This window comes from Schistocerca piceifrons, chromosome X, assembly GCF_021461385.2.
Source record: "Schistocerca piceifrons isolate TAMUIC-IGC-003096 chromosome X, iqSchPice1.1, whole genome shotgun sequence".
Taxonomy (NCBI): Eukaryota; Metazoa; Arthropoda; class Insecta; order Orthoptera; family Acrididae; genus Schistocerca; species Schistocerca piceifrons.
The window spans coordinates 7,102,938-7,127,256 of NC_060149.1; the positions used below are offsets into that span (position 1 = coordinate 7,102,938).

Sequence of the window (24,319 nt, forward strand, 5' to 3'; positions counted from 1 at the left end):
CTGGCTAGAATAAGAACTGAAAACAAGGAAACCAAAAACAAAAACTGCGCCTGCTGTGATCACTTTGTAACCTCCCCACAGGAAATAAATTTTTAAATATTGTTTGATTAATGACTCTAGTTTTCGTGTAACCTCTGAACAAAATTGGTTCCCATTTAATGTACCCACAAAATTCTTTTCTCGTTGAATATAAGCTCGAAACAGAGAAATTCCTAAACCTCGTAATAAAAAATAAATTCAGTAGCCTGGTAAAATTTGGACGACAGCAGTGCTGCGTCATGGCCCTGTAAGATCATTCTGAATAAAAAGCAAAAATTCTCACCTCGATAAAGTCGGCAACTATCTGCTCTTACAATAGCTCTTTTCCGGCACAGCTCTGTGCAATGCTGGCCTATACATTTGTTATTTATGAAAGGAAGCAAATGATTTTTCTTTTGCAACAATCGGATAATCATGCATTAAAAAAATATTAAATTCTTTAAATTGAAATGATTGCTTTTTAGAAATTAGACAAAGATTATTATTAGGACATTTTTAAAAGATTTACATGTCCGGCATCGCTGCACCGCGACCGGCCCAGCCAACATGATACACGAGACTCGACTGACAAGCGCAGACAGGCGACTGCTCGCTAGCAACAACTTACTGCTACTGCTACACAGTTCGTACTGCAGTCAACACTGCTCTATGGTCTCAGATTCTCTTATAGCTTACATATCGCAGGCAGCACATACCTCTTACGTAACCCTCCACTGGGGGGGGCAAAAATTTGGCAGCGATGGTGAGTCAATTGGACTTGCCATGAGCAATAAATTTTTCTAAAATCTACTTAATTAACTAAGTTGACAGTCACAGAGTATATACGTATATATAAGTACAGAACATAAAGTGAAATACAGTGCACATGCACTGAGTACAGAACATATCAAGAAATCACAATATACATACGCAATATTTCTTAATTAACTAAGTTTACAGTCACAGAGTATATACCTATATATAAGTGCATAACATGAAATGAAATATAGTGCACATGCACTGAGTACAGAACATATCAAGCAATGACAAAATGTACACGCAATGAGTACAAATCATATTAACAAATGACATAAAGGGCATACACACTGTATTACAGAACATATCAAGCAATGACAAAAATGTATACGCAATGAGTACAAAACATATTAACAAATGACATAAAGTGCATTCGCACTGTAGTATTTTTTTGTTACCATTTTACTAGAACTAGGATAGGAAAGGGAAGGATTGCATCATTGTTGTAGCACATTAGGTTGCACGTAGCTGCACTGAAAGTCCATATCTTTCTACAGAAGCACAACACCAAGTGAGACAATCTGAAGTTCTCCTCCCTGAAGTATTAATCAGTGTAGCCAAGACACTGAAATGTCGTATTAATATTCCATGTTATCATTTTGGTAATACATTAGGTACACCAAACAGTGCAACCATAGTAACATCTCCATTGTTCAAGGTGGTGGACACCATGATGTGTCAACACCACACTCATTTGCCAACGTAGAATTAGTGCAGAAACCAAATATAGTGCTCCATGATCATAAGGATAGACAGGACAAACGTATATTGCAGTAATATCTGGTAATTAGGTCAGAAGGTGAAGGACATTAAGTCTCATGCTAGCCATCATTGATAATTACACTAGTCTATCAACCGATTTGACTAACTGTTGGCACTCATCACCTAGTTACTGAACACTTCTGTACTATGTATGAAGTATTACAGAATAATGTTCATAAATCATCTGATTACAGTGAACATTGGCTCTCATTGGCCAGTTACAAACCATTTTTATACATTATTTAAAAGTGATCATTCAAAGCAAGAGTTAATTAATGGCATACCATTTACCTAATTCATCTACTTGTAGTAATCATTGGCACTCATGGGCCAGTTACATACCATCAGAAGTCATCATTCAAAACAGGAGCTAATGAATGGCATAGTATTAAGATAATTCACCTAGTTACAGCAATCATTGGCCCTCATTGGCCAATTACCAACCATCAGAAGTCATCATTCAAAACAGGAGCTAATTATGGCATAGTATTAACATAATTCACCTAGTTACAGCAATCATTGGCACTCATTGGCACTCATTGGCCAGTTACAAACCATCAGAATGCATCATTCAAAACAGGAGTTAATTATGGCATAGTATTAACATATTTCACCTAGTTATAGTAATCATTGGCACTCACTGGCCAGTTACAAACCATCAGAAGTCATCATTCAAAACAGGAGCTAATGAGTGTAGCATCAAGCTACTGGTATTCATATATAATAGCATGTAGGTGACATAATAAAAAATTAAAATAAGAAACAGGGCATTCATTGGCCAGTTACTAAACATATAGTAAGTACTGAATAGTGCAAAACATTTTTCATCATTCAAGTGACATACGACATATTTAAAATAATTATTGGCACTCATTGGCCAGTTACAAAGTATTCTTATATTTTTATAAGACCTTATTCAGTATTACTCAGAAGTTATCATTCAAAATTAGAGTTAATTATCGGCATAGCATTTATAGAGTATAACAAAAATATTATGTACCGAAATTATTGGCATAGTGTTTATGCATCTTTACATAGCATCATTCAGTATTACTTAGAACTCATCATTCAAGTGACATAGGACATTTTGAAAATGTAACATACTGTAACTATTATTCAAGGTCTGTGACTAGAAAACATCATTCAGTATTACTCAGAACTCTCTTAAACTGCTAGCATTATTTGGGACTGGTAATACTTTTTTTTTATTTGCTAGCAATGCATTGCGTTGGGATCGATAATTAATTGATGGGGCATGAATATATTTGCTTTTGACTTATTGCTGCAACTGAGGATAGGTAATGTCATTCGTCATGAGTCAGCTGTAGCAATGTTATGAAACAAGTGGAGTATATGTGATCACATTCATGAATGACACACACAAATGGGTAAAAAAATGCAAGTACTAGAACAGGTTTAATGATTAACTGCTTATAGCATATTAATTTCGTGAATAGCTTCTCCTAGAAAAAATACAAAATGGTTTATTAAGCTGAAAGAAGAAACACATATTATGCTGAAAAGTAGTGAACTTCGAATTAACAGGTAATGAAATGTGTAATCAATATATATGTACTCTAGCTGTCCTTTCCAAAACCTTCAGTCATTATACCATGCGACAGAAGACTTACTGTCAAAACGAACTGCAACAAATACTTAAATAACTACATAGCATTTCTTAACTAACAGTAAATATATAAACTTCATCATTATTCTCATCTGCAAAGAAAAACTTGAAAGTGGTGCTTTTAGTGGCCATATAAAATTTATCACTATCATCACCTGTAAACAAAAACTTCATTATTCATATCACCATAACTTCATTATTACCATCACCTGCAAAGAAAAACTTCATTATTCATATTACCATATTCTTCATCACTATTCATCATCATTCATTATCATCTGCAAGAAGATACTTCATTATTCATTATTCATATTACCATTTACTTCATACAACTATTCATAGTATAGAGTTCTTATTTCTAGCATATTTCATCACTAAAACTAAGATGTGTAGTTCTGTCTGACAGCCTGCATCAATCGCCTCGTATTCTGAAAGAAAAAATTAGTTAAGACTGCTATCATACGATGTGTATAGTATATTCATGTTAATGTTTGTTAATTCTGATCCATTTACTCTTCGTGACGAGGTATTGCATCTTCTTTCGTTCATTCCGAAGGTGAAATTTCCATTTCATAGTAATCCACTGTAGTTTGTTTCATTTATTTCTTTTACACGTTATTGCTTTCTGAAAATGATGAACAATGATTAATGTCTTGCATTTAAATCATATACCCATTAAATAAAACTGGTTTCTAGTGATATAATTAAGCATACAGCATAGCATGACGGAATACGTAAGATGTCAAAAACACAGACAGTGTGCAGGTGCAAAAATGTACACAGAGTATCATAATGTAGTAGTAAAAAAGTGTAAAATAGTCACGATGTTGAGATATAATAAGGCAAAAATGTCAAAGTCAACTGGTGTTTGTTATATCTTAAAGATTTCATAGTGCATACAAAGAAACAGGAAAACGATTATACATACATTAAAAATGGAAAATGTGCACGGCCTGATATATAACGACAAGAAATGACTTTCTTTGTGTTCAGCTTGTATGTTGTGTAGTTGATAGAGGCGAGAGTTGAAGACTTTAATGGAGAGAGAATTTGATAAAATTAATATGTCACCAGATATAATTCCATAATTGTTCATAAAATATGTAAGTTTATCTGGAAAAATGTGCACAGTCTTATGTGTAACGACAAGAAAAGCGACCTGCTAACCTTACCTTGCCGGGCACTTGCCAAGAAAAAATATAATAATCATCAGTAAGTAATCACATAAATATAATTGTATAAGTGGTCATATAAAAATCGGGAAATGGCATTACAGTGTGATAAATCATAAGATATGTTCATTCAATAAAAGGTTTAATATTGGAGACATGGTGATTGCCTTTACTTTTTCTGGTTCTCGGAGTTACGACGTGTACTACATTGGGGTGAGGAATGCTGCGACTTCTATATGGACCTGCGTATAGAAGCTCAAATTTACTACATCTACTCTCCTCTGTTAGATAAATAGTGTGTACGCACTAATATCTTCTGTCCAATGTCAAAATCACGGCGTGTACAAACCTGTTTTTGCTGTCTTCTTCGGCGCTCTGCGGCACGTTTGATGTTGTTCAGCGCAATGTCAATTATTTCATGGTGTCGTAGTCGACGAGATGTAGGAAAGGATATTAATTCTTTAATTTTGTTAGGTGGTTCAACATTTTTCAGTATAACAGTCGGAGATAGCATAGTAGATTCATTTGGTATGGGATTAATTACATCCTGGAGTGTGAGTATTTGTGTGTCCCAATCAATATCTCTTTTATGGCAGTATGTTCTACACAGTTTACCAATCTATTTCATTAATCGTTCACAAGGGTTCGAAGAAGCATGATACTTGGATATATAGATCGGAGAACTGTTTCTTGTTCGTAACATACGTGTCCATATAGCAGATCGAAATTGTGGTCCATTGTCGGAAATTACTTTCAATACATGCCATACATGAAATAAAAAATGTCTTACAAATGCTTTCGAAACAGATTTAGCAGTAGCTTTGCGTAACGGAGTGAAGGTAACAAATTTTGAAGTGAGTTCAACAGCGACAAAGATGTAGCAAAAACCTCTATTAGTTCTGGGAATCGGACCAAAAATGTCTACAGCGGCCATGTGTCTCAATTTAACAGGTACAATGGGATGTAACGCAGGAATATGTGAAGTCGTGTAATGGTTTCTAATGGTAACATTATTCCTATCTTGCCAAAGGTGTTTTATTTCTTTCTATACGTTGTCTTTACTCTGCTCTTGTGCTATGTCTCGTAATGACGACGAAATGAAATTTTCAAATGCAACTTGTTGAATATACACTCCTGGAAATTGAAATAAGAACACCGTGAATTCATTGTCCCAGGAAGGGGAAACTTTATTGACACATTCCTGGGGTCAGATACATCACATGATCACACTGACAGAACCACAGGCACATAGACACAGGCAACAGAGCATGCACAATGTCGGCACTAGTACAGCGTATATCCACCTTCCGCAGCAATGCAGGCTGCTATTCTCCCATGGAGACGATCGTAGAGATGCTGGATGTAGTCCTGTGGAACGGCTTGCCATGCCATTTCCACCTGACGCCTCAGTTGGACCAGCGTTCGTGCTGGACGTGCAGACCGCGTGAGACGACGCTTCATCCAGTCCCAAACATGCTCAATGGGGGACAGATCCGGAGACCTTGCTGGCCAGGGTAGTTGACTTACACCTTCTAGAGCACGTTGGGTGGCACGGGATACATGCGGACGTGCATTGTCCTGTTGGAACAGCAAGTTCCCTTGCCGGTCTAGGAATGGTAGAACGATGGGTTCGATGACGGTTTGGATGTACCGTGCACTATTCAGTGTCCCCTCGACGATCACCAGTGGTGTACGGCCAGTGTAGGAGATCGCTCCCCACACCATGATGCCGGGTGTTGGCCCTGTGTGCCTCGGTCGTATGCAGTCCTGATTGTGGCGCTCACCTGCACGGCGCCAAACACGCATACGACCATCATTGGCACCAAGGCAGAAGCGACTCTCATCGCTGAAGACGACACGTCTCCATTCGTCCCTCCATTCACGCCTGTCGCGACACCACTGGAGGCGGGCTGCACGATGTTGGGGCGTGAGCGGAAGACGGCCTAACGGTGTGCGGGACCGTAGCCCAGCTTCATGGAGACGGTTGCGAATGGTCCTCGCCGATACCCCAGGAGCAACAGTGTCCCTAATTTGCTGGGAAGTGGCGGTGCGGTCCCCTACGGCACTGCGTAGGATCCTACGGTCTTGGCGTGCATCCGTGCGTCGCTGCGGTCCGGTCCCAGGTCGACGGGCACGTGCACCTTCCGCCGACCACTGGCGACAACATCGATGTACTGTGGAGACCTCACGCCCCATGTGTTGAGCAATTCGGCGGTACGTCCACCCGGCCTCCCGCATGCCCACTATACGCCCTCGCTCAAAGTCCGTCAACTGCACATACGGTTCACGTGCACGCTGTCGCGGCATGCTACCAGTGTTAAAGACTGCGATGGAGCTCCGTATGCCACGGCAAACTGGCTGACACTGACGGCGGCGGTGCACAAATGCTGCGCAGCTAGCGCCATTCGACGGCCAACACCGCGGTTCCTGGTGTGTCCGCTGTGCCGTGCGTGTGATCATTGCTTGTACAGCGCTCTCGCAATGTCCGGAGCAAGTATGGTGGGTCTGACACACCGGTGTCAATGTGTTCTTTTTTCCATTTCCAGGAGTGTACATGACACTGAAATTTGCTTTGCAGAAGTTGGTTGCGATGTCTTGCTGATTGTTGCTGAGAGAACGGGATAGTGCGTCTGCTACAATATTTTGTGTACCGGGAATGTGAACAATTGTAAAATTAAATTCTTGTAAATAAAGTTTCCATCTGCTTAATTTAGCGGAAAGTAAAAACTGTATAGCTCTATGATCTGTGTAAACGGTAGTGTGTCTTCCATAAAGAAAATGCCTAAATCTCGTAAATGCCCATACAACACATAATGTTTCAAGTTCTGTAACAGAATAATGGCGTTCAGCAGGTGACAGAATGAGACTCGCAAAGGCGATGTTTTTTATTGCTGTACAACCATCTTCTTCAATTTCCTGAAAAATGTGTGCGCCTAAAGCGGTGTTAGAGCTGTCGGTAGCAATGTAAAAATTTCTAGTAAGATCTGGATGTGATAAAAGTGGTGCATTCAACAAAGCTTTTTCAGATTCACAAATTCAGAATGTGCTTGGCTATCCCAGGACCAAATTGGGTTTTTACCCGTCAATTGACATAATCTAGGGGTGTCTAAAGCAGAGTAATGAATAAATTTACGAAAAAAGTTAATTAAACTCAAAAAGCTGCGTAGTTGTTTCTTCGTCGTAGGAACAGTAATGTCACGTAAAGCTTGAAGTTTTTCCGGGTCAGGCGCAATGCCTTCTACTGAAATTACATGTCCAAGAAATTTTATGGAAGTTTTGCCAAAGTGCGATTTGTTAAGATTAACTGTGAGTTCTTGTGCACGTAAAGTTCGTAACAGTTGTTCAAGATTCAGATTGTGTTCAGACCAGTTAGCTTCTGCAGTAAGAATGTCGTCTACATACGTTGTGATTCTGTCTTTAATTTCTGTCGGAAGTATACTATTCAAACCGCGAATAGATACTGCTGAAGAAATAGTTGAACCGAACGGTAATTTACAAAACTGATAAGTCACCAAAACAGAGAGAAGCTGTGTACTTTCTGCAGTTCGGATGGAGCTGAATTTGCCAAAATCCCGATTTCAAATCTAACGTGGAATAAATAGCAGTACCATGAAATTTCTGTAGATGTTCTTCTAGTGTCTGTGGGCGATCTGTTTCATTAATAATAATGTCGTTGATGTGACGCGAATCAAGTACGATACGAAGTGAACCATCCTTTTTCTTAACAATAGGGAGTGGGTTTATGTACGGACTAACTGCCGGTTCAATAATTCCTTGGTCAAGCATAGCTTGCAATTCTTTCTTACCTTGTTCTCTGTGAATATACGGAATGGGATAATGATTGGCTTTAAATGTGTCGTGCTGTTTAACTTGAAATTCATACATAAAACCGGACATAGTACCAGGGACGTTGTCAAAAACTGGAGCTTGCTGTAAAAGAATTTTGCGTAGTTGCGTGCGTTCGTCGTCTGTATTTGCACTGCTCAGTTTAACTTTATCAGAAATCATTTGTATAACGTCATAGTCGGCTTCGTCTGGAGTATTATAGTTGTGTACGTACGTATCTGTGAACAATGTGGAATGACAGTCTATGTTACGTGATGCGGAAATGACCTCTGTACGATTAATTGTTTGTTTTTCTACAGATAAAGAGTGCTGAAATTCTAAAGCCAGTTGTACATTTTCATCCTTTAACATTAAATAGGAGTTTTGAAAGTCAATAATTGCGTCGTGTTGTACCAGAAAATTCGTACCTAAAATAACGTCTGTTGTCAATAAGGGAACAATCAAAAAATTTGAGTGAAATGTATGACCTGCAATACAAAATGATAAATGTGTCTGCAATTTTACATCTACTCCTTTACCAGATACTGCTCCTTTTACTTTAGTTTTGCGTAATGGTAACGTAGGATAGGTATTCTCCTTGTTACATTCGTTGAAAGTTTCCTCATTTATAACTGACATAGGTGATCCAGAATCGATTACTGCTGAAAATGTGGATGATACAATCTTTACCTCAATGACAGGGTGGGAAATGGTTTTTTGAATAACTGGTTTTTCCTGCAAGAGAGTGTCTCGGATGTCGTCAAAAGTAATAACATTTTCGTGAACAAGATTCTGTGTGTCAAAAGTATTGCTTGCGTTGCTGGAAGATGCAACCTGTACTATATCTAGTCAAATTCTATCTGACGTGCTATCATTTGCGGGAGGATGCTGTGGCATTTCGACTATTTGTACTGTTCTGTTATTTGTTCCTGACGTATTACGTTCGGGATGATATCTACTGTCTGGTTCATTCATGATAATATGTTGTTGCGGATGATTTTGCTGCTGATAAGACCGACTGTTATTAAACGTACCGGTCTAAGGCGCTGCAGTCATGGACTGTCGCGGCTGGTCCCGGCGGAGGTTCGAATCCTCCCTCGGGCATGGGTGTGTGTGTTTGTCCTTTGGATAATTTAGGTTAAGTAGTGTGTAAGATTAGGGACTGATGACATTAGCAGTTAAGACCCATCAGATTTCACACACACACACACACACACACACAGTAAACGTACGCTGAAAATTGTGACCATTATTTTTACGTCTGTCATGATAGTCATTGCTATATGGCGCGTTGCGATAGGAATTGAAATTATGTGTTTTCTGTACGTACTGATTTCCTTGTCACTGTGCGTTTTTATTTGGTGGAGCCGACGCTATACGTGTAGGCGGCGAAACATTAAAGCTTGGTTGACCTTGCAGACTGCATTGTTGGTTTGGTATGCTAACTGGCTGGTTTTGTTGCTGTTGTAGGGAAAAACCTCTATTGTTACTAAAATGTGGCTCCTGTTGCTGATAATTTTGACGATACTGATAACTAAAATTTTGTCTGTTATTAAAATTACGCCGGTAGTTGTCATTTCGGGAGTGTCTAATGAAAACTGTCACTTCCGGTAAAATTTTTCAAATCGGGTTTTCTTTACACGTTTCTAATCCTAGATAGAGCGATAGTTGAAGAGCTGTTTTGATAGATATAAAGGATAGTAGAAGAGAAGGCAGCAGTGCAGAAAACTAAAGATGAAATAGCACTACTATGGCTCTGGGCCCTGTGCACGCTATGGCACATATTCATCGAAGTGTAATGAATCCCCTGAGGTCAATTACGCGCTGCAAATAAATTTTAGTTTCTGTGTTACAGGCAATGGCGGTGAAAATTCAAAAGCAAATTGTTGTATCCAGTCCAGTTCTAGTTTCTGCATTACAGGCCAAGCTGATGAAAGTACAAAAATAAATTGTCGTATCCAGTCCAAAGCGTGAATCTGTGTTCTGTCATTTTTAAATACTTTAAATTTTCTCACGGATAGAAAGTGCTTGTAATCAAAATTATCGTCTCTGTACATCTAAACAGGTTCAGGATTGTATGAGAATCTATTTGTCTGTGACTGGTTGGAATCTAACTCACGTACTCCCTGTAAATTACCGAAATTATACTGGCTGTGTGAGTCTGACAAATGATCGCAAAGTGGCGTATGCTGTGATGTGTTAAAGGCTGAAACATTTTTCATTTCTGTCACTTCTTGCTGTAAAGTTGACAATTTTCTACGTTATGTATTAATGGACAAACCTATCTCACAGATCGTCTGCTGTAAATTTTGAAATTCGGGTGTTTGATTAAACGAAACAGGTGACGTATCGTCTGATTTGGTGTCATTATTACTTTCGATAACACCAACACGACTGGCCAATTCATCATATTTTTCAGTCAGTGCTTTTACCTGATCATCGTTTTAATTATCACAAGCATTAATTTGTTTTTGTATTTTACGTGTGGTTTCGTTCAATTTTTTAACGTCTGCTTTGATGGCATCGGGATCCTGTATTACTTCTAATTGTTCAAGTCTGTCGGTCATTGTCTGAAAGTCTACTGTGTGTGTGTGTCTGTTTTTGTTTTAAGATCAGAGATTTCATTATGTAATTCGGTGTTCAACTGTTTGATAGCATTAATTTCGTCTGATACTGTAGCAATATTGTTGTCTACGTATGTTTTTGCTTTCGTAAACAATTTTCGTTTATCTTCCTGTCTCTGTGCAGTAATTGTTTCCATGACTTGTCGCTTTACTTTATTCTGTTCCTGTATAAATTTACGTTAACGCGTTTCACTGTTTTGTAGGTGGTGATTAAAACGTTCGTCAATTTGGCTATTCTGTTGGTCAAATTTCGCGTCTACTTTCGCATCCAGTGTACGTGAAAGTTCTGCTGACATTGATTTAAACTCGTCGCGTAACTGTGTTGCGTTTTCAGAGCATTGTTTAGCAACTACGCTAATTTCATCTCTAAGTATTTTAGTTGTGGCTGCATGTGTATTACTTAATTCTTGTGCCACAGATCTAATTTCTTCACTACTGTTCCTAGCACAAGATTTAATTTGCTCACGTAATTGTTCTTTAGTATCATGACATTGCACGGCAACGGCTGTAATCTGTTCACTAAGCTGTTTAGAATTGTTGTCTAATTTTTCATTGAGTTGTTTGTAATTTTCATTAAGTTGTTTGAAGTTGTTATCTTGTCTTTCATTCTGTTGTTTGAAATTTTCCCTAAGTTGTTTATGATTGTCGTCTTGTTCTTTCTTCGACTGTTTGGAATTGTTGTCTATTTTTTCATTAAGTTGTAGCTATACTGCCATAATTTGATCCAAGCCAAAATTAGCGACTCTTTTCTCTGAGCTATGTTGTGGTGTATCTGAATTTGTCACGTTTTGTGTAACCATTTGGTCATTTTCTGATTCTTGAAAAGGTTCGCCAATTGGATGTGCACTGTTGGTCACTACCTCGGAATCAAATAAATCTGACGTATTTTGCCTACATTGTTCATCTTCGTGAGAAAAATTTATCTGTTCACTATGCAAATTTTGCAAACCGGGTATGTCAAACTGAGCAGCGTTCATTGTATCGGAACGTGCCGCGTCATCAATTGTTACATTTACTCTGGACATAATTGCATTTGTTCGCTCATCATTAGCATTAAAATCATTACAAGTGATCGGCATGCACTGATTGTCTGTAAATGGAGGATTATCGCCATTACACTGAGTGTCGCAAGTATTATCGGTCAAATTAATCGAGTCGGCAATTTCACTCATTGCACATCGCGATGTACTGTTAAGAGTTTTTCGCGGCATTTTTTCACAAATCAAAATTAAGCACAAATGAAACAAAGGCAAAGCGAAATGAAACAAACAATTACAACAAAGAGCAATAAATTGCCGATGATCTGTGAAAGAAAGAGTGGCAAATTTGTAAATGCGTTGCGCCAGATGGAAACTACATTTAAGTAAATAAGAGCAGATATCTGACTACTTCTCAGAAATTCACAGAGGAAATCCGATCCTGGCCGGTTGTCGCCAAGTGTAACCTCCCTACACGAAATAATTTTTTAAATATTATTTGGTTAATGATCCTAATTTTTGTGTAACCTCTGAACAAAATTGGTTCCCATTTAATGTACCCACAAAATTCTTTTCTCATTTAATATAAGCTCGAAACAGAGAAATTCCTAAACCTCGTAATAAAAAATAAATTCAGCAACCTGGTAAAATTTGGACGACAGCAGTGCTGCGTCATGGCCCTGTAAGATCATTCTGAATAAAAAGCAAAAATTCTCACCTCGATAAAGTCGGCAACTATCTGCTCTTACAATAGCTCTTTTCCGGCACAGCTCTGTGCAATGCTGGCCTATACATTTGTTATTTATGAAAGGAAGCAAATGATTTTTCTTTTGCAACAATCGGAATGATCATGCATTTAAAAAAATATTAAATTCTTTAAATTGAAATGATTTCTTTTTAGAAATTAGACAAATATTATTATTAATACATTTTTAAAAGATTTACATGTGAGTTTACATAATATTACTAGATATGCGCGAGGCTGCTTTTTTTACCTTATACAATAATACTCAGGCTCCGGAATCGCTGCACCGCGACCGGCCCAGCCAACATGATACACGAGACTCGACTGACAAGCGCAGACAGGCGACTGCTCGCTAGCAACAACTTACTGCTACTGCTACACAGTTCGTACTGCAGTCAACACTGCTCTGTGGTCTCAGATTCTCTTATAGCTTACATATCGCAGGCAGCACATACCTCTTACAACTTATCTTTCTGGAGGGGCTGCGTCGGTCTCGGCGCTGCTGAAAAGGCTGCGTTGCGGAGCGAAGTCACGGCCGCTTGTTGCTTTTCGCTGGACACCCGGGTGCTGGCAACCCGTCACCCGGTTGAGAATATGCCGCGATCGCACTCTGTTGGCGCTGGCTGCAGGTCCAACGGTACTCGGCTCGACCCGCGCTGCTCGGCGTCGTCCAACGGCGATAGTAGGCGCGCACGCGGTTAACCGAAACACACGTTTCCACGACTGTTCATGTTTCGCCTAGTTCCACTAGCCTTCGGGCCTAGTTGCCTAGCACACTAGTATCCCGGACGAGCCCCCAATTGCCGTGCGGGATTAGCCGAACGGTCTGAGGCGCTGCAGTCATGGAAATGTGCGTCTGGTCCCGGCGGAGGTTCGAGTCCTCCCTCGGACATGGGTGTGTGTATTTGTCCTTAGGATAATTTAGATTAAGTAGTGTGTAAGCTTAGGGACTGATGACCTTAGCAGTTGAGTCCCATAGGATTTCACTCACATTTGAACATTTTGAGCTCCAAATTGCGACGGAGCGGTAAATAAAGAAGTGCGGTTGAAGCAGAGTTGACACGAATGTGCATTTACAAATACTGGTTAAAAATTTAATTGCGAATTTTGGCTCTCACGTAAGTCTCAGGGGATGATTTCCACACTTGGTGCATTAGTACACTGTTCCACACCCGCGCATTCGTTATAGTTTTTGAATTAATTATTCACTCAGACATGAGTACAGTTTATGCTAGGGAACAAAAATTAGGCGATTATTGTAGCAAAATCAGTTTTTCACGACACAGTTCAATCACTATTTATTGGCGTTGTCTTTTTTCTTTCACACAGTGAAATTAGTACTGGTGAGACGGTTTAGAGTTTTACTTTAATAATAATTTGACTCCGAGCCCCCAATAGCAGTAATGTAGGCTGCTGTAAACGAAAATTATCAATCAATTCGAACAGAACCACAAGTCCCACTGTCCTCTTTGTTCTAACAGTTTTGGCGCTAAATCACAGTTCGCCACAATTTCACTTACAACGATGTATACCTCGTAAATCATATTCACACAAATAATCGTAGAACCTGCAGTTCACCAAATATATGCTTGCACACTGGCACTATTAAACAATACTCTTTGTCGAAATAAATCGCCGCGAGAAAGAGTTCTCAAACGACCACATGGGCCACCCTTAAGTGGGGCTTGCTCGCCACACCCCCTCTTGACGACTGACCAGCGACTGACCTCTGGCCAAGATGGCCGCTTGTTTGTATAGGCTCAGATGTCCACCCCCTGGTTATGCAACTACCAATCTCACCAGTTAAGGTTATAAATTTTGATACATACATCCCTCAACAGAAATAAGTACACCATCGGAATCGCACTAAAAAGTACATCTTTTTTACCATGTTACATTAATTTGTAGGATTATTCTATCGCCCGTAAATCAAGTTCCAGTTTTTGACAAATTTCGTCACTTACCGCAAATTTGTTTGTTTACATCCATGCTGCAAAGTTTTAACATAGAACTGCATATAGCACCGTTTTTAGACGTAATCTATAGCGATCCACACATTGCACTGCTCAAAATCTTCATATCTATAATAATTAATTAATTATTGGCGATAAATGTTAATGATAATTTTCAAACAATGAAAACTATTACAATTTAAATGTATAGTATAGCTTAACTAGTTTAAAAATACGTGAGATGCCACCCAAAATATTATATAGTGCCGTTCTTTACGTCATGTATTTTCTATTGGATTTTATAAACAATTTTCCCTTAAACTTTGTTTATTGCTCTTTACGGGCTTAATTATTATGAATCTTAACATGTGATTACGGCACTCGATCCGCTTTGACGAAACGTGTTTAATGAGTGCTCACTCATCCCTGTAAGTTGTTATTTGCTATTTTTATTAATCTTTGAGTATTCGTGATATTAACCGATTTTGAGGTTACTATAACTTTTGCGTCTCGTGACTTGAAATAAAGATCGATCTTTCAGAAGATGCATATTGCTGACCACAAAAAATGGTTCACATGGCTCTGAGCACTATGGGACTTAACATCTGTGGTCATCAGTCCCCTAGAACTTAGAACTACTTAAACCTAACTAACCTAAGGACATCACACACATCCATGCCCGAGGCAGGATGCTGACCACAATCCACTGCTGCATCGCTCTTCACCGTAAATTACATAGTTTGCGCGTAACGCGCGAAAAACCAAGCAATGCCGCAAGCTGTGGCCCACGTGGCAGCGGAGACCGTCCCACCGACCGGTTCAAATCTCGCGTGTGCCCGCCACGCGCTTCTGCGAATCGCGTTCCATGTAGCGCGCTCGCTCTCCACACAGCAGTCCTTGCATACTACAAATGTTCATCTGGTAACGGGGGTTTGTACCGTCACAGTATATACCTGCAAATGGTTTATTTGAGAATGGGTTAATCCTTATCTCAGTGTAGCTATACTGGTCACTAATGATACGACGCGTTAACAATATCAAAGTGTAAATTTCGTAAACTAAATCCTCACCCAACTGTTAGAACATGTCGCTAATAAACAATGTACGTGCCGGCAGTGCTGGTGACTGTTTGTACTCGTAGAGTGTAATGTTCTTCCACACAGGTGAAAAAGAGCTGTCCTTTCTTAGGGAATAATCTTTATTATCTGCTAGATGTGTCTTTATCAGTGTGATGAGACACATTCTCCATGCTCGATTGAGCTTTTCTTCATTTCTGTGTTAATATCAGTCAGTGTTTAACACATTCTATGACTGATGGATGCGAAGAGGAACAGCAATTTCCTCGGTCGAGATCCTTCACTCCTACATTCACAAAGCTTTTATTTGAGGGGTTTCTTGGAAGCTTCTACGTATTTAACTTCGGCACAAGGGACACTACGCATATAAGCACGGAAGATAAATACGTATGACATTTGATACTCTAATGCAACATTATACATAGCATTAAACTTGAGCATTGCCTCACACAGTTTGAAAAAAAATTTTGATTTATAATAAACTAAAAACACAAATGATATGATGCATTTGTCTTTACTATCAATAACATCGTTATTTTTGGCTTTACTATGGCTGATGGTTCAAATGGCTCTGAGCACTATGGGACTTAACTTCTGAGGTCATCAGTCCCCTAGAACTTAGAACCACTTAAACTTAACTAACCTAAGGACATCACATACATCCATACATAATTTGTTGCGAGGTTCGGTTGATGCCTGTATCGCTGATAACAGAATGTATATTGACCATTTCATATCCTCAGAAAGAGTATCTTCATAATTATGAGGGGCATTCAAGAAGTAATGCTACACTTTTATTTGTGAATGCAGGTTTGTGCGATCTTGTTGCGATGACGACAGACCCCTCGCCTAACGACTCACCGTGCTTTTCTTCACTGCCACTCTGCAACGCCTATGAATATCTGTGATGCTCTGGTTTTCCGCCAAAAGGAACACAAGGACTGCTCTCTGCTTGAGACCCACTTTGTTATAGACGCCACTTTGAACGCTACGGATAGTGCTGCCCCCTATCGTAACTTCGTGGAACTATAGGGGCCGAAGCGAAAATTTTCCTCTGTGTCCAACAACAATTTCCGTATTATTTCAAACAATACTGGCCGAGAAAAAAATTGTTGAGGTACATATTCAACGTCCATTGTAACTGTATGACGAGTTGTAGAAAATGAGTTCCAACATATAAATAAAACGTTTCAGTACCCATGTCCATCTGACATTTTTTCCCCTGTGTGTGAACCGTCCCTGTTTGTTCATTCTTCATGATATCGGTAAGAATTAAAAACTTGCACAGATATTTGAAGTAGTGTTGCAGAAAACTGAAACGTCCTCAATGTGTAGGTGTACGGGCAAGTGATCCTGACGTTCCGCTACGGACGAGAGGATGAAGAAGTGATGGGCCTCAAGTTCTGCAACGAGGCCATTATGTGCCTGGCGCAGCTGTACCCTCCAAGTATCTCCACTCCCGAGATCACGACTCCTCTTCAGGTAAGACGTTCGTCGTGAAGCCCATTACTATATACATGCAGTGAATACAGTTGCTAAATATTTAAGATCTGCAGAAGTGAAAATAGACATCGATATCTTTATTTGGAAGAACTTCATGTATACCACAGACTTTTCCAGAGCTACTGGTTCACTGCCAAGAGCACTATCAATTTTGTTTGGTTTGTTAAACAATATGAATTATGAATGATCTAATTCGGACGATGTTCCTTACAGATGCAATAAAGAAAAGTTTGTAGAATCTCAGTCTGAAGATGATAGGAAGTAGAGAGTATTTCAACAGGGAGGTAAGAAATTCGAAATTTTGTATAATTTTTCTGACTCAAAGCCGATTCTGACATTGCTTTTTAGAGATTTACAAGAAGCTATTAAATCACAGATTACTTCAATTAGACATTAGTACGAACACTGCTCCAGTTGTTCTTAAATGGCTGTTTTCAGTGATAAAAATATGTTCGTCGTGTATTTAGGTTTGAACAATAGAACTGTGCGGATACCGTTTAGTAGAGTTTTTGTACTGAGCAACGCAGCTGTCTTTCCTGTAAACATACTGTACATTAAATAAATACGGTCATTCAGTACCTCACAAAAAAACTTCCAAATGGCCGCAGGGGACATGTGTTCATCTTCAGTGATGTGGATCAATCATAACTTAAAAAAAAAAAAAAAGGAAAATGAAGAAACAGAGTTGCTTTCAAAAAGTTACGTACCGAACCTCGATTGGACGAAAACAACGGATCATGTAAAACAAAACATAATCTTCAGTGATGTCAACTTTCTACTCAAGTGGAAAAGTGAATACAGTGCAATTTGCGGAAGTGAAAATCAGTACCTTTTGCTTTTAGTAAGCGCAAATTCTACCGTCTTTTCTTTTCATAGCGGAGAATGTACTCTTTATTCGGAATGGGGCACGTTAGACATCGGCAGGAATGAGATTGTGTCTCGATCAGACTAACACCTGAAATCAATGTAGTATCACATAGACTAACACCACTTCTCAGAAGTTATAATTCAAAAGTACTGTGGGCTGTGGAAACACTGTACGGCGGAAGTCGTAGCCGGAGTTCAAGACTTCTAGTGTTGGGTGTAGATTAACCGCAGTATGGAAATTTTTCAGATTATGTTTGGACGACTTGGCAGAGGTAGTATTACTACAAATATTACAATCAGATTGTCCTGTTAATATACTAGATATACTCAAAGAAGTCAGAAAAGTATCTCTTCAAATGGAATATGAGTTCATTATCTACAGATAAATGTCATAGAAAGTGAATGGGTGAGCTGCAGTGTATACAGATGAATGCTCGACATTCAAATTTTCCTTGGACATTTTATCAGACTATATTCCACGGAGGTTTAGATTTCTTTTTTATTTCTTTTTATTCTTTTTTCTATGAGTTACTCATGGCTAGACATTCGTGTGTTTAAAGACACTTTCACAGTTGTCTACATTTTGCAACATGAAAAATATATCTCAATTACGATCATGTACCATTAATTTCCCACAGCTATAAATTAACAGCTGTCACTTTCAATCGTAAGTGAGATAAAAATGGTTCAAATGGCTCTAAGCACAATGGGAATTAACATCTGAGGTCATCAGTCCCCTGGATTTAGCACTAGGCCTACTTAAACCTAACTAACCTAAGGACATCACACACATCCATGCCCGACGCAGGATTCGATCCTGGATGGGGACTTAGAAACCCAGTGTCAGCAACATGTTTTGAGATGGTTCGAACTTCTGTAATCTGTAGACCAAGTAAATGTTCATGACGTGAGAACTCTTCCTCGTTTCCATTTTGATTTTTGCTGAAGGTAATAACAACAGTATCGACAATTACGCATTCAAGAAGACATTGTAGTTGACATAATAGTCTATAGGCAGTTTGACAAAATTATTGAATTTGTTCCAATTTACAGAAAAGATTTTGATGTAATCATACGAGTCGCACGATAGAACAACACAGTTAATAATGATAATATCGAATTAAGTTCGTCGCAGATACGAGACACTGCACTCTATACACACTATCATGGTATTAATGGCGGCTAAAACACGCAGTTCGCAACATAAACGTAGGAAGGGGCTGTAAACGAGGCATGGAACGACGTTTTGGGGTTGAAAAGTTGAGTGTACTTGTTCAGTGGCACCTATTATGTGAGAATTATTTTAGATATTTCATAGAAGATCGTATTATTTTAAATCTTAATTGATTTGTAACAGCACTCCTTTCATTCCTTTTCACTGATGTACCTCATTGGCAGATACTGAAGAATGCCGGCCGGAGTGGCCGTGCGGTTCTAGGCGCTACAGTCTGAAGCCGGGCGTCCTCTACGGTCGCAGGTTCGAATCCTGCCTCGGGCATGGATGTGTGTGATGTCCTTAGGTTAGTTAGGTTTAATTAGTTCTAAGTTCTGGGCGACTGATGACCTCAGAAGTTAAGCCGCATAGTGCTCAGAGCCGTACTGAAGAATGAAAGCACTGGGTTATCTGCATCTACATCGACAGCTGATTTTATCCCCGGATCAATAACAGAATACCTAACCAGAAAATGTGTAACGGGATGCCAGTAATGCATACATAAATCTGAAATAATTTCTCTCGATTTATCACTGTGGGTAAAGTTTACATCGCATACAGGATTCCGATTATCGAATGTGTAATACATGTTCTGTCACTGCTACTAACCAGCCTTGAATGGGAGACCTCGTCCAGCCTAGGTCGCTGGGGCACTGCATTAGCTGAAAACTGAAGTCCATAGTTAATATAACAAGGCTCTGATGCCTTTCTGAGTTCTTAAGACTGAAGATGGATCCGAAGACTTCTTCGATTTATCATATTCAGAAACTAACTGCTGCGATCTTTATTGTGAGAATAGATTCCACTGTCATTGACAATGAAACACTAAAGGTTGCTCACTTTCACTCTGCTATATCCTATGCTATCATATTTTGGGCCAACTGTGTACATTCATAAAGAATATCATTAGTCCAGAAAAGGGCTGTCAGAACGACCTGTGATGATAACTCGCGGAATTAGTGCAAATCTTCGTACAATTTTCTTGGAATTCTAACTCTGTTATCCCTAAACATCTGAGTTTCTGCCGCAGGAAATTGGTTCTTAATAATACAGACTCATTAAAAGTAATTGCCACATTGACCAAGTAAACACTAATATAGAAACTATTTGCAGCTGTATAACACTACATTAAAAATTGTTGAAAATGGTGTACACTAAACCGCAGTTTTTCATTATTAAAGGGCTTTCTGCAGAACTGAATAAATTCATTGAAAAACCCCAGTTAGTTAAGCATAAGAGGAAAGACTTCCTTGGTGCTTACTCCTTTTATTATGCGCTGTAGTTTCTCGGAGTCTATTAGAACATCGAGTCGCAATGTCTTTATGGTTAAGTATACTACCGTAATTTTATTTAAATGTTATTCTTTTCTTTAGTGGTTTCTGCTTTTCCTTATCAGCTTTCTGTTTATTCTGTAGTGAGACGTTTTATGAGAAAGATTTTACTCACATGGTCCCACGGAAAATGATGGAGAAGTAAATAAATACAGCAACAAAGAATTAGAGAATTATCGAGCAGGCCTTCCTCATAATCTCTGATAGAATTCAAAGGGACCATCAGTGACTCATATTTACATTTTAATCGACTTTTGGGAACCTAGCAATACAAGAAAAAGTTACAGAGTAATGAACAGACTGATCAGTTCTTGGGAGATCTGAGCGAAAGAAACGAATGAAATCATAGACATATACACTTGCTCCGACTCGTGTCTTTGATTCGAAAATTAACAGATACATATTTGATTTTTAAGAGTACACAGATTTATAGCGTACTGTGCTGCGGTGGCTAGTTTATTGATACCTACTGTCATCAGTCTACTTCCAAATTTTCGCTGCAGTCACAAGTCCGTACATGTCTGAATGTCAGAATCACGTAATCACTTTCCTTCCTTTTAACTTTTAGACAAGCTTAGTCAGAAGTGTTTTTCTTTTTTACATAATGAGTTGCCGCAAGCTAATTATGATAAGTGCGTTATTCTATCTGAATTCTCATGAAAATTCTATTGCTTACGAAGATCGTATTCATTACGAGCCTCACCTTCTTTATGATAATTTGTGACAATGCTAATTTTGTCATCCTTTTATCGAAATTTTCTGGAAATGGCGCGAGATGACACTAAATTGTCTCCCCTTTGCACATTCTGAAGACTGAAAACAGTCAGTGAGGAATATACAGGGTTGTACCGTGATGATGGTACAGACTGTCAGGGACGATGGAGAATGGTAAATGTATCAGTCTGACGTAAGGGATCCTAGAACGGAACGACCAAGTCGAAAGTTATAAAGGAAAATCTACTCAAGATCCGCCTTAGCTTACCGCAGCGCCCAAACTCCCGCTGACTATTCCACAACACCCTCACATAATTTCTTTCTTGATGGACTAGTAACGACGCACGTAACGTGATGTCAGAGAGACCGAAAATCCTTAGTCTACGGTAGAGTAATAATGCACTCCACTTACCCGCACAAGTTGCACAAACTGCTACAATCGCAACAGTTGTTCAAAATAGCGTCTCCCAGTGTCAGTGCAGGCACGGAATCGTCGCACAAAGCTCTGTAGTATTCGTTCTAATGTATCCGGTGTCGTCTGAACAATGTCGCAGAGAGTCAGAATTCTCACCAGGTGATCTCCTTCATTCTCGGCCGGAGTCTCGTACTCAAGACATTTCAAATGATCTCCCAAGAAGAAATCAAATGGTGTGAGATCAGGTGAACGTGTTGGACACGAAACAGGACCTCCTCTGCTACCAACTTTTCAGAGAATGTCTGATCCGGGTGTTTGGGAACCCTCAGTCCGGAGTGAGTTGGGGTTCCATCAAGTTGGAACCACATCGTCGACGAATTTGGTATATGTTCCAGGATCATGAGCTGTATGTCTCTGATTGACACTTCGTACACTGATGCCTATAACCGTCGTCTCTGTCGTTTCCGGATCAGGATCCATTGCCTCAAATTGATACATTTATTCTTTTCCACCATCCATGAAAGTCTGTAACATCATCACGGAATCATCCTGTAGAGATGAATACCTCTTATACCACTTTCGGTCAGCTTAAAGTCTTCGTAAATCCGTTGTTGAGTCTTACCTAATGATTATCAACGGTTCTGTGTAACTTGCTCTGCGTGGTAGTCACAGAGATTCCCATGGATTTTTGCGTGGAAAGTTACACAACAGAATCGATGAACAGGCGCTGTGGGACTTGATGTGATTTGTCTCTCTAGAGGAGCTCGCGGCGATTCTATACTAAATCTGGCACTATGCCTGCGTTCGCTGCTTCTAGAAAGACGTGTGCGAGATCTGAATAAACAAGTCTTCAGAGGACGCCGCGAAAATGTTTTTAGGGTCAACTACAATCGCTAACGAGGCAAAAAACAGAGAGAAATATAATTGCGGTTTCATTAGACACACAGCTATAACACAGACACCAAATGAAGTATAAAACATTTCTGAACGAGTGGCTTCTAACACTGCAAGCAGTTTAGGATTAGAGAACTGACACATACACCATCGCCATACAGAACGTCCTCTACAAACTACAGTGGCCTCGTGTGTCGCCATATGGCAGATTTAGAATTATGATATATTCTTATTGTGATCAATTCGAGCGTGCAGCGACGGCCAATGGACTGTCAGGTTTTTTGCCAGAGTCTCTACCCTTACTCCGTACTTAAAAGAAAGTAAGGTGATGCTTTCACAACATTGTGCAAAGCACAGTAGAAATATAAAATACTAGCTGAGTGCCCGGCGTAGTCCGGATATGTGTTTATTTCAACTCTATTAGAATATCTCCTCTCTCCCTCCCTCTCTGTCCATCTCCTTCCCTCTCTTATCTCTGCCCACCTCCTTCACCCCCATACTGTATCTCCTCCTGTCTCTGTCCATCTGCTGCTCACCCTCTCTCTTTCCCGTTCTTTCTCCATCTTCTCCACTCCATCTCTCTGCCCATCTCGTCCTCTCCCTTTCTCTGTCCATTTCCTACTCCCCTCACTCCACCTCATATCTCTGTCCATCTCCTCCTCCACACTCTCTCTGTAGACCTTCTCCTCTTCCCTTTCTCTGTCCACTTCCTCCACCCTCTCGTTCTATCCGTCTCCTACTCATCCCTTTCTATGTCTACTACCTTCACCCCCTCATTGAGTTCATCTCCTCTTCCTTCATACTTACGTCTATGACCTCCTTCCCCTTGTCTGTCTTCCTCTCTCTTCTTTCCCCTTCTCTCGCCACGTTAACACGCCCACCCCAATAGGAGGTTTCTGGATACAGCCCTCACAGTATTTCATCGCAAACAGTTATTAACTTGTGAAACAATTTTGCTGAAATCGACCGAGGGGCATAGGAGGAGCTTTTTATACGCAGATTTGCCAGAATACGCAAATGTCGCATACTTATTTGACCTATTTAAAGTGCTTCACACATATTTGTACACGTAAATAATCTATTTTTGTAACTAATTACATCCTGCAGTTTCGTTTTCGAGCAGCTCAATTCCTATGACGGAATTATGTGTTGTAAAATGATAAAACTTTGCTGCCACGTTGAGAGATATAAGTGAAAAAAGTCTAAAAATGTGCCTTCAATACAATTAATAGTAAATAATTAATAAATTAAAACGTCGCGTCTGATGAGGAAGTATTTCTGCATGAACATAGAAAAAATGTAGTAAGCGATAAACTGTTTTCCTTTCATCATTTTGTGGGGTTTCGTAACGTGAAAAAGTTTGGATATTGGTTGAAATTATATTTGAAGTTGGTTTCAAATCACTAAGTGCTCTCATTCTCCAATATTGGATGAGTATGGTGTGGCTATTTGTGCGTCGAGAGGTACACTACTTTTTAACCCCCACCCTCACCCGTCTGATAGAAAAACGATTCTTACTATGACAGGGATTGTTTCCAGGTAGTGAATTACACTACTGGCCATTAACATTGCTACACCAAGAAGAAATGCAGATGATAAACGAGTATTCATTGGACAAATATATTATACTAGAACTGACATGTGATTACATTTTCACGCAATTTGGGTGCATAGATCCTGAGAAATCAGTACCCAGAACAACCACCTCTGGCCGTAATAACGACCTTGATACGCCTGGGCATTGAGTCAAACAGAGCTTGTGTGGCGTGTACAGGTACAGCTGCACAT

General features: G+C 39.5%; 1 protein-coding gene across 1 annotated transcript in view; it reads left to right on the forward strand.

The window, feature by feature from the left end:
* Nucleotides 1-17,094, forward strand: part of LOC124721291 (arrestin homolog) — a 157,232-nt gene extending 140,138 nt beyond the window's left edge. Inside the window, exon 3 of the mRNA XM_047246200.1 lies at nt 16,930-17,094. Coding sequence (XP_047102156.1) covers nt 16,930-17,094 — 165 coding nt within the window. The remainder of the gene's footprint in view (nt 1-16,929) is intronic.
* Nucleotides 17,095-24,319: the final 7,225 nt, after the last annotated feature.